Source organism: Lipophrys pholis, assembly GCF_963383615.2.
Source record: "Lipophrys pholis genome assembly, chromosome: 6".
Classification (NCBI taxonomy): domain Eukaryota; kingdom Metazoa; phylum Chordata; class Actinopteri; order Blenniiformes; family Blenniidae; genus Lipophrys; species Lipophrys pholis.
Genome location: NC_137629.1, coordinates 34299196 through 34315657, shown reverse-complemented (window position 1 = coordinate 34315657; position 16462 = coordinate 34299196). Strand labels below are relative to the sequence as shown.

The 16462-nt window shown below is 42.3% G+C and overlaps 1 protein-coding gene across 1 annotated transcript in view; it reads left to right on the top strand.

Moving 5' to 3' along the window:
* LOC308111358 (teneurin-3) overlaps positions 1–16462 on the top strand; it is a gene marked incomplete at its 5' end in the record, with an annotated part of 187682 nt that overhangs the window by 127058 nt on the left and 44162 nt on the right. Inside the window, 4 exons of the mRNA XM_080466222.1 lie at positions 1409–1528; positions 9083–9344; positions 13213–13480; positions 14410–14553. Of these exons, the coding sequence (XP_080322348.1) occupies positions 1409–1528; positions 9083–9344; positions 13213–13480; positions 14410–14553 (794 nt within the window). The remainder of the gene's footprint in view (positions 1–1408; positions 1529–9082; positions 9345–13212; positions 13481–14409; positions 14554–16462) is intronic.

Genomic DNA, 16462 nt, shown 5'->3' with positions numbered 1-16462 from the left:
AAGAACAGTTCCTGGGAAATTCGAATAATAATATTCGTGAATGTGGAAAAAGAAATTAGCATTTAACTAAAAGTGAGTACTTGGCGTGTGTGTGGTGTGAATGAGAGGGGTGCATTTTGGTTTGAGCTCCCTCCCGGCAGGGGGGCTCCTTCTCCCACTCACTGAGACTCACAGATACCAGACCACCGGGTGGGAATGCACCCAGAAATACTGAGAGGAAATAAAAGATCCACGTTCACAAAAGTCCCTTTTTTTTCTCTGCCTGTCGACTTCAAACCAACAAAAAAACCTTCACATTTCCACTTTTCACAGCAGAACATTTTGTATATTTCCTATTCAAATTGCAGGTTTTTTTGTTGTTTTTTTCCTCATATCTACAATACTTTTGGTTTCACCTCTCTAAACTGCTGTGGCGATTGCTTTCCTTTTCCTTTTGCTCCGTTGTGTTTCATTGTGTGACAGTTTGCCTCCAGCGTTGGATTTTGTTGTTCTGGATTCCTGTAAAGTGCCTCTTGACACGTCAGCCGCCAAACTTCTCACATCAAGAGGATATCTGTAACGGAGCTGAAGAGCTTGTTCGAACACGACGCTCGTTGATATATTATCTTTCATCACCGGCGCCACCACAGACATTCATCATTCGGGGGAGGGGGGAGGGGGGGGGGGGGGGCTTCAGTGTGACACTGACAAAAGGCTCATTTTGGGAGGCAACAGTACTTGCTCGAGTAATCACACATGGATCACACCCTCTTCAAGTACAAATTTTAGGGAAACTCTTAATTCAGTGAGGTCAGACTGATAACAATACTCTGAATATTTCTCTCATGAATCTCATTTGAAAGCATCACTGCTGGATATTGTTGCTCACTCCATCCACCGTGTTGCCTTCATATTATCTGATTGATCATTTCACTCAGGATTTAGTTGTCGAGGTAATGTGCAGTTTGACTTTTCCGTGATGTGCCGTCACAAATTCAATCGCCCCGGGAGCTGTGGTGGAAACGCAGCATGTCGTCAACAAATACTTAAAATGTAAAAAACAGGAGCTCGTGATTGAATCAATTCCTGTGGAATGTCAATGCTGCAATACAAGAGCAAGACGCTGCAAATATTAACGGGGAGTTTCCACTGGATGATCAGTGTGTGTGTGTGTGTGTGTGTGTGTGTGTGTGTGTGTGTGTGTGTGTGTGTGTGTGTGTGTGTGTGTGTGTGTGTGTGTGTGTGTGTGTGTGGTCAGTAAATCATCCCTCTGCTCGCCGCTGGATCGGACTGACGGTTGTTAGCCATGCTGATATCGTGGTGGTGTGACGTCGACACGGTTGTTTGTTTATTCAGTTCTTCCTGTGTTTGTTTGTTTGTTTGTTTGTTTGTTTGTTTGTTTGTTTGTTTGTTTGTTTACCCACCGCAGCCTGGGGGCAGTCATCCGGGGTCAGGTCCTGACGGGGGACGGCACGCCACTGATTGGAGTCAACGTGTCCTTCCTGCACTACCCAGAGTACGGCTACACCATCACACGGCAGGATGGCATGTAAGAGGGGTCCCTGGACACACACACACACACACACACACACACACACACACACACACACACACACACACACACACACACACACACACACACACACACACATGAACACGGTTCTACACGACCAAATAACCACGAGCTTCCACCGCCAGTGGTTTATGTGTGACCTGCAGTGGCGGTCCGGACGGCAGTGTAGAATGCAGGATGAAGCTGTGTGTCTCTGGAGCGTCGTCCCGCCGTTCATCTCAAAACAAATAGAAACAGCAGCACGTTTCTGCCCGAGAACAATTCCTCATGCAAATGTCACAGTGGTGGAGGCCATTTTGAACCAGGCTGTTTAAAATGCATTGAATCAGCTCGGGTGGAATCAATCTGCCCGCGGTGTAGTAAAACATGGGATTACTGTCTGACCTTCTCCTGCTATTACCACCGACGGGTCCTTAATAACGGCAGCGCAAACACATACAAGACAAACGTATGTCGCATATTTCACGGGGGGGGGATGATGCTTTATTTTGCGATCGGCCATCAGACGTGATGAAGCGATTCAGGAGATACGGTATGTTTATGTGTCTCCACTTTGAAATAAAAGGCTTATTGAAGGAGAATTGTAAAGCTGTTGTTGTGAATCACAATGGTCTGGTACCCCCCCCCCCCCCCCCCCCCGTACCCCCCCAGATAGTCCAGGATTAGCTGATTCCTTCAGATATTCCGCCCTGTAACTCTTCTGACAGGGAGCGTGATAAATGGTCGGGGATAATCACACTTGGTTAGCCAACAGATCCGCTCAGTGTGCTCAGAAGAAGGGGGTGGGGGGGGGGGGGGGCTCACAGCTGTGAGCTTCCTACTGCCCAAAGTGGAGAGAGCTCAAGAAGGAAGCTGTTTTAGGTCAGCTGCACAGCTTGGCTGGGTGTGTGTGTGTGTGTGTGTGTGTGTGTGTGTGTGTGTGTGTGTGTGTGTGTGTGTGTGTGTGTGTGTGTGTGTGTGTGTGTGTGTGTGTGTGTGTGTGTGTGTGTGTGTGTGTGTGTGTGTGTGTGTGTGTGTGTGTGTGTGTGTGTGCACCTCTTTGTGCATGTGAATGCCATGTCACCATACAGATGCTTTACCCCCTCTGGGTCGTGGAGCCAATATATATAGAGCAGCACTTCAGCGACTCGCCCTTTCATTTCCAAACCAGTAACTTTTCTCCCTGAGTAATGTCCTACTAATTAAAGCCGGTTCACCAAGAGAAAACTCCCGGGACTCAACACTCAAGACCAAATCCACCAGAAAGTGTCTTCCAGCATCATGCCTGGTTGAGCAGGACTCATAAATTAGATTCAGTGAATGATAATATTATATGGGAGTTGAAAAGAGGAAACGGGGCTCGTCTTTGAACAAACGTTTACTGCTCGACTCTGAACCTGAAGAAAGTTCTGGCACTCGTTCTTCTCAGTGAGAAAAACACCAGAGTAATGATGCTGCTGAGATCTGTAAATGTGCTGCTAATTACAAATCAGTCCAGCCTGATTCTCCGTCCCCCCGCTGGAGGACGTCTGAGGGGGAAATAACAGATCTGTGCCCGTCTTTCTGGGTCGGGTCATTTTATACTTTTCATTTTTGCTTCTATCTACAAAAGATTAAAATGATGCCTGACTTGTGTGCTTCCGTTTTCTCATTTCAGTTTGTTATCACAACCGCAAAACGGTGAAAATGAGACCGAAACATCAAAACTACTTTAAAGTTTCAGGGTGTAATACTCAAAGCTTTTAGAAATAAGCTAATGGAGGCAAAGTGTTATTTGCTTGAGTTCGAGGGCACCAAGAGCGTCTGAATTCATTTTAAACAAAAAAAAAAGTCCCTTTCGAGTCGTTTATGAACTCACCTTCTGTAAAATGGTCTTGATAACTTAATGCACTTTGCTGTGGGAACATCTCCGTTTGATGGTGGTTGTAATTGTGGAGGCAGGAGAACAGATGATGGCCAGATTGAGCAGCTTGACAAGCCTTTTATTGATCTCAGCAGAGGAAACCTGAACATCAGAACAGTGGAGTGTTCGCAGTCAGCACGCCATCACACACGGCCAGGTGGAGATAGACGACCTTGTCTCCTGCTGAGGGAGTGAGACGTCGACCGTGTCTCCTGCTGAGGGAGTGAGACGTCTCAATGTGAACGCTGGAGCCCCTGAGGGCCACGAGCCGCTATCTTTAACAGAATGTTGTCAAGGGGAGACACAGAACTATATGTTTATATTTATATTTATATTTATATTTATATTTATATTTATATTTATATTTATATTTATATTTATATTTATATTTATATATTTATATTTATATTTATATTTATATTTATATTTATATTTATATATTTATATATTTATATATTTATATTTATATATTTATATTTATATTTATATTTGTATTTGTATTTGTATTTATTACTTCTTTTTTTTTTTTTTAAATGTATGCTGATAGACCAAATGTGATATCGGCACTCGAACTGATTGAAAAAATGCAACTTTCTGAGAACTTTGGACAACAATCCAATTCCAGTAGTTTTATTTTGACAGTCACCATAATAACAATCCAATTCCAGTAGTTTTATTTTGACAGTCACCATAATAACAATCCAACTCCAGTAGTTTTATTTTGACAGTCCATACAATTGTCCGTGTGCTTCCATTGTTATTGTTCTGTTATTGAATTGTTCTCTGCACGTGTGTGTGGTTTCATTACAAAAATGAATAACAGCGCCCACTAGTGGTCCAACATGAAAACTGTGAGTGTTTCTGCTGTGGAGAAGCAAAACATTTCTGAAATCATAAAAGTCCATTCACTGACCCCTGCCACCTAATGCCCCAGAAGGGAGTGACTTAAATACCAGACGCTGCACCTTCAGCTCATAGTTGATAGAACCCAGTTCCTATGATGGTGCTTGTGTTTCATGTGTTTCATGTGTTTCATGTGTTTCATGTGTTTAATGATGTGTTCCATGTGTTTCATGATGTGTTTCATGTGTTTCATGTGTTTCATGTGTTTCATGTGTTTCATGTGTTTCATGATGTGTTTCATGTGTTTCATGTGTTCCATGTGTTTCATGATGTGTTTCATGTGTTCCATGTGTTTCATGATGTGTTTCATGTGTTCCATGTGTTTCATGTGTTTCATGTGTTCCATGATGTGTTTCATGTGTTTCATGATGTGTTTCATGTTTCATGTGTTTCATGATGTGTTTCATGTGTTTCATGTGTTCCATGATGTGTTTCATGTGTTCCATGATGTGTTTCATGTGTTTCATGTGTTTCATGTGTTTCATGTGTTTCATGATGTGTTTCATGTGTTTCATGATGTGTTTCATGTGTTCCATGATGTGTTTCATGTGTTTCATGATGTGTTTCATGTTTCATGTGTTTCATGATGTGTTTCATGTGTTTCATGTGTTCCATGATGTGTTTCATGTGTTTCATGATGTGTTTCATGTGTTCCATGATGTGTTTCATGTGTTTCATGTGTTTCATGATGTGTTTCATGTGTTTCATGATGTGTTTCATGATGTGTTTCATGATGTGTTTCATGTGTTTCATGATGTGTTTCATGTGTTTCATGTGTTCCATGATGTGTTTCATGTGTTTCATGATGTGTTTCATGTGTTCCATGATGTGTTTCATGTGTTTCATGTGTTTCATGATGTGTTTCATGTGTTTCATGATGTGTTTCATGATGTGTTTCATGATGTGTTTCATGTGTTTCATGATGTGTTTCATGTGTTTCATGTGTTTCATGATGTGTTTCATGATGTGTTTCATGTGTTTCATGATGTGTTTCATGTGTTTCATGTGTTCCATGATGTGTTTCATGATGTGTTTCATGATGTGTTTCATGTGTTTCATGATGTGTTTCATGTGTTTCATGTGTTCCATGATGTGTTTCATGTGTTTCATGATGTGTTTCATGTGTTCCATGATGTGTTTCATGTTTCATGTGTTTCATGATGTGTTTCATGATGTGTTTCATGTGTTTCATGTGTTCCATGATGTGTTTCATGTGTTTCATGATGTGTTTCATGTGTTTCATGATGTGTTTCATGTTTCATGTGTTTCATGATGTGTTTCATGATGTGTTTCATGTGTTCCATGATGTGTTTCATGTGTTTCATGATGTGTTTCATGTGTTTCATGTGTTTCATGATGTGTTTCATGATGTGTTTCATGTGTTCCATGATGTGTTTCATGTGTTTCATGATGTGTTTCATGTGTTTCATGTGTTCCATGATGTGTTTCATGTGTTTCATGTGTTTCATGATGTGTTTCATGTGTTTCATGATGTGTTTCATGTGTTTCATGTGTTTCATGATGTGTTCCATGTGTTTCATGATGTGTTTCATGTGTTTCATGTGTTCCATGTGTTTCATGATGTGTTTCATGTGTTTCATGATGTGTTTCATGTGTTCCATGATGTGTTTCATGTGTTTCATGTGTTTCATGATGTGTTTCATGTGTTTCATGATGTGTTTCATGTGTTTCATGTGTTTCATGATGTGTTCCATGTGTTTCATGATGTGTTTCATGTGTTTCATGTGTTCCATGTGTTTCATGATGTGTTCCATGTGTTTCATGATGTGTTTCATGTGTTTCATGATGTGTTTCATGTGTTTCATGTGTTTCATGATGTGTTTCATGATGTGTTTCATGTGTTTCATGTTTCATGTGTTTCATGATGTGTTTCATGTGTTTCATGTGTTTCATGATGTGTTTCATGTGTTTCATGTGTTTCATGATGTGTTTCATGTGTTCCATGATGTGTTTCATGTGTTTCATGTGTTTCATGATGTGTTTCATGTGTTTCATGATGTGTTTCATGATGTGTTTCATGATGTGTTTCATGTGTTTCATGATGTGTTTCATGTTTCATGTGTTTCATGATGTGTTTCATGATGTGTTTCATGTGTTTCATGTGTTCCATGATGTGTTTCATGTGTTTCATGATGTGTTTCATGTGTTTCATGTGTTCCATGATGTGTTTCATGTGTTTCATGTGTTTCATGATGTGTTTCATGTGTTTCATGATGTGTTTCATGTGTTTCATGTGTTCCATGATGTGTTTCATGTGTTTCATGTGTTTCATGATGTGTTTCATGTGTTTCATGATGTGTTTCATGTGTTTCATGTGTTTCATGATGTGTTCCATGTGTTTCATGATGTGTTTCATGTGTTTCATGTGTTCCATGTGTTTCATGATGTGTTCCATGTGTTTCATGATGTGTTTCATGTGTTTCATGATGTGTTTCATGTGTTTCATGTGTTTCATGATGTGTTTCATGATGTGTTTCATGTGTTTCATGTTTCATGTGTTTCATGATGTGTTTCATGTGTTTCATGTGTTTCATGATGTGTTTCATGTGTTTCATGTGTTTCATGATGTGTTTCATGTGTTCCATGATGTGTTTCATGTGTTTCATGTGTTTCATGATGTGTTTCATGTGTTTCATGATGTGTTTCATGATGTGTTTCATGATGTGTTTCATGTGTTTCATGATGTGTTTCATGTTTCATGTGTTTCATGATGTGTTTCATGATGTGTTTCATGTGTTTCATGTGTTCCATGATGTGTTTCATGTGTTTCATGATGTGTTTCATGTGTTTCATGTGTTCCATGATGTGTTTCATGTGTTTCATGATGTGTTTCATGTGTTTCATGATGTGTTTCATGTGTTTCATGATGTGTTTCATGTGTTTCATGTGTTCCATGATGTGTTTCATGTGTTTCATGTGTTTCATGATGTGTTTCATGTGTTTCATGATGTGTTTCATGTGTTTCATGTGTTTCATGATGTGTTCCATGTGTTTCATGATGTGTTTCATGTGTTTCATGTGTTCCATGTGTTTCATGATGTGTTCCATGTGTTTCATGATGTGTTTCATGTGTTTCATGATGTGTTTCATGTGTTTCATGTGTTTCATGATGTGTTTCATGATGTGTTTCATGTGTTTCATGTTTCATGTGTTTCATGATGTGTTTCATGTGTTTCATGTGTTTCATGATGTGTTTCATGTGTTTCATGTGTTTCATGATGTGTTTCATGTGTTCCATGATGTGTTTCATGTGTTTCATGTGTTTCATGATGTGTTTCATGTGTTTCATGATGTGTTTCATGATGTGTTTCATGATGTGTTTCATGTGTTTCATGATGTGTTTCATGTTTCATGTGTTTCATGATGTGTTTCATGATGTGTTTCATGTGTTTCATGTGTTCCATGATGTGTTTCATGTGTTTCATGATGTGTTTCATGTGTTTCATGTGTTCCATGATGTGTTTCATGTGTTTCATGTGTTTCATGATGTGTTTCATGTGTTTCATGATGTGTTTCATGTGTTTCATGTGTTTCATGATGTGTTCCATGTGTTTCATGATGTGTTTCATGTGTTTCATGTGTTTCATGATGTGTTTCATGATGTGTTTCATGTGTTTCATGTTTCATGTGTTTCATGATGTGTTTCATGTGTTTCATGTGTTTCATGATGTGTTTCATGATGTGTTTCATGTGTTTCATGTGTTTCATGATGTGTTTCATGTGTTTCATGTGTTTCATGATGTGTTTCATGATGTGTTTCATGTGTTTCATGATGTGTTTCATGTGTTTCATGATGTGTTTCATGTGTTTCATGTGTTTCATGATGTGTTTCATGTGTTTCATGATGTGTTTCATGTGTTTCATGTTTCATGTGTTTCATGATGTGTTTCATGTGTTTCATGTGTTTCATGATTTGTTTCATGTGTTTCATGATGTGTTTCATGTGTTTCATGATGTGTTTCATGATGTGTTTCATGTGTTTCATGTGTTTCATGTGTTTCATGATGTGTTTCATGATGTGTTTCATGATGTGTTTCATGTGTTTCATGATGTGTTTCATGTGTTTCATGTGTTTCATGATGTGTTTCATGTGTTTCATGTGTTTCATGTGTTTCATGATGTGTTTCATGTGTTTCATGATGTGTTTCATGTGTTTCATGTGTTTCATGATGTGTTTCATGTGTTTCATGATGTGTTTCATGATGTGTTTCATGTGTTTCATGTGTTTCATGATGTGTTTCATGTGTTTCATGATGTGTTTCATGTGTTTCATGTGTTTTTCTCAATGTGTTTCATGTGTTTCATGATGTGTTTCTAAGTGTTCTTGTCACCTTCATGTGTTTCATGTGTTTCATGTGTTTCATGATGTGTTTCATGATGTGTTTCATGTGTTTCATGATGTGTTTCTAAGTGTTCTTGTCACCTTCATGTGTTTCATGTGTTTCATGTGTTTCATGATGTGTTTCATGATGTGTTTCATGTGTTTCATGATGTGTTTCATGTGTTTCATGTGTTTTTCTCAATGTGTTTCATGTGTTTCATGATGTGTTTCTAAGTGTTCTTGTCACCTTCATGTGTTTCATGATGTGTTTCATGATGTGTTTCATGATGTGTTTCATGATGTGTTTCATGATATGTTTCATGTGTTTCATGTGTTTTTCTCAATGTGTTTCATGTGTTTCATGATGTGTTTCTAAGTGTTCTTGTCACCTTCATGTGTTGAGGTTTGACCTGCTGGTAAACGGCGGTGCTTCTCTGACGCTGAGTTACGAGCGCGCCCCCTTCCCCACGCTGTACCGCACGGTGTGGCTGCCCTGGAACGTCTTCCACGTCATGGACACGGTGGTGATGAAGCGAGAGGGCAATGACATCCCCAGCTGTTACCTGACTGGCCTGATCAGGCCCAACCCCCACATGCTGGCCACGCCCCTCTCCACGCTGTACAAGACGTCCCCGGAGGACAGCCCCATCATCCCGGAGACCCAGGTGAGACCCGCGGCCACACGGCGCCCGGCTGCCACGGTCACATCTGAATTCATATCTGATGGCTTCGGACGCCTTTAATAATCTGACCCGTGTTTGATCCCGACTTTGCAGGCAGCAGAGTTAAAAAGTACAGGAGTAACGATAATGCTCTTATCTTCCCTTCACCATGGCTTTTATTGCTTTTATTAAACAGTCAGATTTGCCTTTCACTTCGCCTCTGGGCTCTGACTGAATGGAGTCTTCTCCCCAAACACTAAGCCCTAGACTGTCTCAAAGCAGCGCTGATACATTGAGGACGCGTCACATGGACGTTACATGCCTCAGGACTTTGGTTGGCGTCCATGTGGCTCAAGTCGGAGCCAAAAAAATCCCCAAATGCAAAATGTGACTCTGCAGCTTTTTCTGCTTGAACTTCAGTTTTAACTGATGAGAACAAAACATGAGTGAGTTTCATTAAAGCGAGGGAATCCAAACTGTGCATGCACTCATTCCTGCAGTCTGCTCAAAGAGACTTTGTGGAATCATTAATGCTGGAGAGTCGCAGTGTTTTCCTCACAGTCGAGTAATGAAGAATGAATCCACTGCCGCTGGAGTTGGCTCATTTTTCATTTGGTACATTGCAGTTGGTGTGTGGCATATTTAAGACCTTGATTTGACTCCCACTGCTCAAACAAAATCCATATTTTAGGTAAATTTCAGAGTCGACTGTTTATCCAGCATTAGTTCTTTACTGCTGCACGTCAAAAGGCAATTTAAGGCTTATATAGTTTACTTTTCTCTTAAATCTTCACATTTATGCCCCACGTTTTAACAGAAATACCATCAATATTGTAGCCTGGTTAATTCAGTCCGGGGGTCGTGGGGCAGTGGAGGACAGACCCTGTAAAGGTCATCAGTCCACAGAACCAGTCACACTCCCCAACCTGCTGAACAGGATCAGTCATTTAACAGGTTTCTGAGACTGAAACAGAAAAGTTGCAGAAAACCCGAGGAGTCTCCTCACAGACTCGAACCAGCAGCTTCCTTCTGTGAGGTGAATGAGCTAACCACTACTCCACAGAGCAGAGTGTAGTTTTTAAAATAACACCACAGAAACATGTTTCATTATAAAAGCAAACAACAGCACCAACTAGTGGCTCAACATGAAAACTTCATTGTTTTCAGCGTTTCTGCTGTTTCTGTTTAAACGAACATCGAGTCTTAAGCTTCCCTTTGTCACAGAGTACCTTCAAAAATACTATCAAAAATACTATCAAAAATACTATCAAAAATACTATCAAAACCTTCAAGTGAACCACCGAGTATGAAATTTGAATACATCCGAGAATGAGACAAGAGCCACCACTTCTATCCATTCCTTCATCCCTTCCTTCCTTCCTTCCTTCCTTCATCCCTTCATCCCTTCATCCCTTCATTCCTTCATCGCTTCCTTCCTTCCTTCCTTCCTTCCTTCCTTCCTTCATTCCTTCATTCCTTCATCCCTTCATCCCTTCATTCCTTCATCCCTTCCTTCCTTCCTTCATCCCTTCCTTCCTTCATTCCTTCCTTCCTTCCTTCCTTCATCCCTTCCTTCCTTCCTTCCTTCATTCCTTCATCCCTTCCTTCCTTCCTTCCTTCCTTCCTTCCATCCTTCCTTCCTTCCTTCCTTCCTTCCTTCCTTCCTTCCTTCCTTCCTTCCTTCCTTCCATCCTTCCTTCCTTCCTTCCTTCCTTCCTTCCTTCCATCCTTCCTTCCTTCCTTCCTTCCTTCCTTCCTTCCTTCCTTCCTTCCTTCCTTCCTTCCTTCATTCCTTCCTTCATCCCTTCATTCCTTCCTTCCTTCCTTCATCCCTTCCTTCCTTCATCCCTTCCTTCCTTCCTTCCTTCCTTCCTTCCTTCCTTCCTTCATTCCTTCCTTCCTTCCTTCCTTCCTTCCTTCCTTCCTTCCTTCCATCCTTCATTCCTTCCTTCCTTCATTCCTTCATTCCTTCATCCCTTCATTCCTTCATCCCTTCCTTCCTTCCTTCATCCCTTCCTTCCTTCATTCCTTCCTTCCTTCCTTCCTTCATTCCTTCATCCCTTCCTTCCTTCATCCCTTCATTCCTTCCTTCCTTCCTTCATCCCTTCCTTCCTTCATTCCTTCCTTCCTTCATTCCTTCATTCCTTCATCCCTTCATCCCTTCATTCCTTCATCCCTTCCTTCCTTCATTCCTTCCTTCCTTCCTTCCTTCCTTCCATCCTTCCTTCCTTCCTTCCTTCCTTCCTTCCTTCCTTCCTTCCTTCCTTCCTTCCTTCCTTCCTTCCATCCTTCCTTCCTTCCTTCCTTCCTTCCTTCCTTCCTTCCTTCCGTCCTTCCTTCCTTCCATCCTTCCTTCCTTCCTTCCTTCCTTCCTTCCTTCCTTCCTTCCTTCCTTCCTTCCTTCCTTCCTTCCTTCAGTCTGAGCTTGTCTGATCCAGCTGCAGTAATTAGTCCTCAGGCACAAACCTCCACTCCGCCTTTCTAAACGGCTCCAACAGTGACTGGGCCTCAGCCCGGCCCGGCTCGGCTCAGCTCAGCTCAGCTCAGCTCAGCTCAGCTCAGCTCGACCCGACCCGACCCGGCCCGGCTCAGCTGAGCTCGGCTCAGCCCGGCCCAGCTCAGCTCGACCCGACCCGGCCCGGCTCAGCTCAGCCCGGCTCAGCTCGGCTCAGCTCAGCTCAGCTCAGCTCAGCTCGACCCAGCCCGGCTCAGTCGAGCTTGGCTCGGCTCGGCCCGGCTCGGCCCGGCTCATCTCGATCCGACCCGGCCCGCGGTCAGGTAACACTGAGCAGACATCCATCATCCCGAGCTTATTGAGGAGGAACGTTTGAAGCTGTGAGGACGGAGACGAGAAACATCTGGCAGGAATGTCCTTCCTCTTCCTCTTCCTCTTCCTCTTCCTCTTCCTCTTCCTCTTCCTCTTCCTCTTCCTCTTCCTCTTCCTCTTCCTCTGAACTCATTCTCAGCCGCTGCTTCTTGTTTTACTGCAGTAAAGAGGTAGAATTCTTACTTGAGTTAGATTTTTTTTATTAGAGCATCTTTCTTTATCTCCTATTCAAACTCTGACATTTGGTGACTTGAAGGTTCTGGTCGGTTGGACTTCACTGAGTACAAAGCACAGGTAGACGTCTGTCCACAAAGAAATATCATGTTCGCTTCCAAACTGCCTTGCTGCTTTTATCCAGTTAAATCCTGAGAGCTCTTTCAAGACAGTTTGGAAAGATTTATGGGAGGGGGGGACCTTTTCAAACTCTGCCCCAGGATGTGGAGCAACTCTACAAGAGAGCTGCTGCTGAAAGGGCTTATATGCTGTATAGCAATACATTCAAGTACTGTACTGTACACAGCATCTTTTATTAGAATTTGGGTTCTTGGAAATAAAATATTTGTATAGATAGATAGATAGATAGATAGATAGATAGATAGATAGATAGATAGATCATAATGTTATTACAGTATTGTCCAGCTTCAATACACGTTAACCCTTTGCAGACCCAGATAAACCAGTACAACCTTTACTTGCTATAGCCTAAAATGCAATTTGTTATTTATCAGGAAAGAAACTCTCAATATGACAGATTAGAAGTGTTGAGTGTGTATAAATACCCTTTTTGTAGTTTTACAGTTTTTCATATTTTCTTTCCAATCCGGTGCGAAAGCAAATAACCAAACTTTCATTGTTATTAAAAATTCAAGATTAACATCTATTTTAATAATAAGTTCAGCTGTACTTCCTGATATTCTATTACTTGCTGGAGTTTTCCATGATTAGTTGGGTAGAAAACACGAGCGGATGCACAGGTGGAGGACAGTGTTTCCTGCCTCTTCACGCTGGTTTTGGCTTCAGTCTGACTGCTAATTAATATTATAGGTTCTTCACGAGCAAGTGGCCATCCCGGGCAGCGACCTCAACCTGGTGTACCTGAGCTCCAGGGCAGCTGGCTACAAGCCCATCCTGAAGGTGCTGCTGACCCAGGACCGTCTGCCCTTTGGCCTGATGAAGGTCCACCTGATGGTGGCCGTCACGGGCCGTCAGTTCCAGAAGTCTTTCCCGGCCTTCCCCGACCTCTCCTACACCTTCATCTGGGATAAAACCGACGCCTACAATCAGAAGGTCTTCGGCCTGGCAGAGGCTGTGGGTGAGTTTCCCTGCTGTGAAGCTGCTGAACGAGACGTTGTGGAAGCATCCGCTCGCCGTCAGAGCCGCCTGCTACCTGCAGGCGCTGAACCTTCGTTGAACTTTTAAAGATTGATGTCACTTTTATTTTTTTCTAAATAGAGGATTATTTACCTGGGGACAGCTTTTGTGGCAATGCCCAATAAAGATTCAGCAGGTGGTGTGAAAAGCTGAAACCCCCTCTGGTGTTGCATTTTTGAAGGCCATTGCTCCTTTTGCTGACTTTTTGGTTTTGCATGTCTGATATTTCAGCAGCTGTGCTCCGACCGAAGTCTCGCCTGTAAGGCAGCATCCTGAGGAAAAAACTCAATCGTCACAACGTAAATGACGGGATGTTTTGATAAGACGTTATTATTTTAATGATGATTAAATTGTTGTCTTAGGCATCGCAGTGTATTTAAGATAGTGTGAAGGGTGTAAACCTGGGAGGGATTTCATATGGAAGCACAATATCAGACTCATCTCACTCATGTGACAGAGAAAACCCCCCCCAACACTGACAATCAGCAGGACTCATTCATGGCTCACGGTTATACCCGTGTCGCAGCGTTTAAGAAATTTAGAATAATGTGCTCCGTTTGACCCGTCTGCTGTTTAAATAATTCACGCCGCTTCACGCCTGATATCGCACTATAGTTTATTTGCATTTGCACATAATAAAACAGACAAATAACAGTGCTGGTGAGACTCACGAGCCCCCACAGGTCTTCTAAAATCACCCCAGCCGGAGTAAATTACACAGTTGGAGGCAGAAGAAGCAGCAAACACAGAAAACAGCCGAGACGTGGTCGGAATATCTCATCAGCCGCGGGACTCGTCGCCGCCATAAGTGTCAAGTTAAGAGGTTGCTCACCTTGCTCACCGCCGCTGTCTGCTGCCATTAACTTTCAGTGTCGGTGGGCTATGAATACGAGTCCTGCCTGGACGTGGTGCTCTGGGAGAAGAGGACGGCCGTGTTGCAAGGCTACGAGGTGGACGCCACCAACATGGGAGGGTGGATGTTGGACAAACATCACGTACTGGACATTCAGAATGGTAAGAAACCATCTCACATGCAGTGGATGTGTGGGGCAGAGAGCCTCTCCGGGCTACAGAGGTGGTCTTTACCCCGAAATCCCCGCAATAAATACTCAAATCAAAATGAAATATGGTTCGTCATCCCATCTGCAGATAATAGAGGAGAGTTTTGAAGGGCCGATCATTCACAGTAATGACTGAATAAATCAGTGAGTAAGCCACCGGGGTGCAGGGCGCGCTGATTCCCCACCACTCAGCTATTTTTAGGAAAGACGGCGGCCTTCCACGACTCGTGGAGCCCCGCATTTTTGATGAACAGACGTCATGTTTAATTCTCGCATTCATTTGATAAAAGCTAATTCATTTCTTGCCCTGTCATCCATCAGATCGCCCTTTAATCGGCAAAGCAAAAGGAATCGGCGAGGAGTTTGTCTCCGTCGGAGATGAGAGAAAGTGAAATATACATTATGAAACTATCAAATGAACATACAGCAAAGTCACGGCTGGGTTCCAGTAGCACGGGGTCACTCTGTAATCTGGAGAATTCAGTCGGCTCACTATTAAAGGGTTTCGCTGTGCTGCCGCCGTGGAGGCAGTAATATGACTGCAATTATAGGAAGTTGGCCCCGGGGCCCGAGGGAAGGGCGCACTGTTACTCTGCCAGGCTGCTGTTTTGACATTAAACTCACTCCGACTCGCAGCCCTTGTTTCCAGTTGTCCGACACATTTTGTGTCCCTTTCCTCTTGACAATGATGGAGGTCAGACCTCAACCTCACGCGGCGATACTAGAGGGGCTTCTTCTTTGTTGTTGTTTTATTCCTCGCTGGTTTGCACATTTTGATTCTGTTGATGTTTGCTCATTTTTAAGTGAAGCGTCTTTGTTTTTAAAGCACCCTCTCCCTTTCAATCAGCACAAATAAATCCACAGAGGATTATTCCTGTTCCACTGGAACCCAGTAAAGAATGTTCGAGAGCAGGAATCACCAATAAAGCTTTAAAAAGTAGAATAGCTTAATAGATGAACTGTTTTTGGTGTAGATCAGAGGTGTCAAACACATTTTAGTTGCGGGACCATATTTTATCTTGAGGGTGCTGAACTAGAAAAAATATTGGAATAATAACCTTTAAATATAAACGTTTATTTTGTTGTTGTTGGCGTGGCTCAGATAATACATGAAAATATCTATATTTTCACAAAACCAAACAATTTGTACTGAAAATGACTACAATCTCAACAGAAAGCCAATGTTCATGGTTCCTTCTGGTGCAAAACACAGTAAAATGTCCAAAAGGCAATTTAGATTAAATGTAGTGACTAGTGCAGAAACTCAAAGCACTTTTACTGAGAAAATCCCAACAATAATTCCCCTCAGTGAGGAATGTGTTTCCTCGTATGCAGATGATGGTCTTATAAATGTTTACCTTGATGAGGAATGCTGTAACACCCAGGAGGTTTTATTTGCTGTAGGTTCTACTCATGCAATATGTTTTGGGAACGCTGACTCTGAGGAAATGTTGCACGGCTTCATCAAGTGTTCTTCTCAGAGCCTCCCCGTGCTGTTGTCATGTAAACAAACCGGCGAAACCCAACAAAGGTTTGTCGTTTTCACATGATCCCCGTAGCCAGCGAACACCCCGGAGAGCTGGGTAATGGCGGTCTGCAGGGCAGGCCCAGGGCCTGCGTGATGGAGTGCTATTATTTCTCTGTTCAGCTTTATGGACTGGAACTGTTCACATCTTGGCAGGTGTGTTTATAATGTTTGGGTCAGTTGGAGTGCACTGGCGTATTTTCAAATGCAAAGAGAGCTTTCCTGAAATATGATCTTGTTAACTCTGCTCCTGTTTTAAGCTGTTAACAAATACATTTTGTCTGAAGAAGAAAAAAAAGGTTGTGGAGGGCAGTGGGCTTGAAAGATAGAAGATATA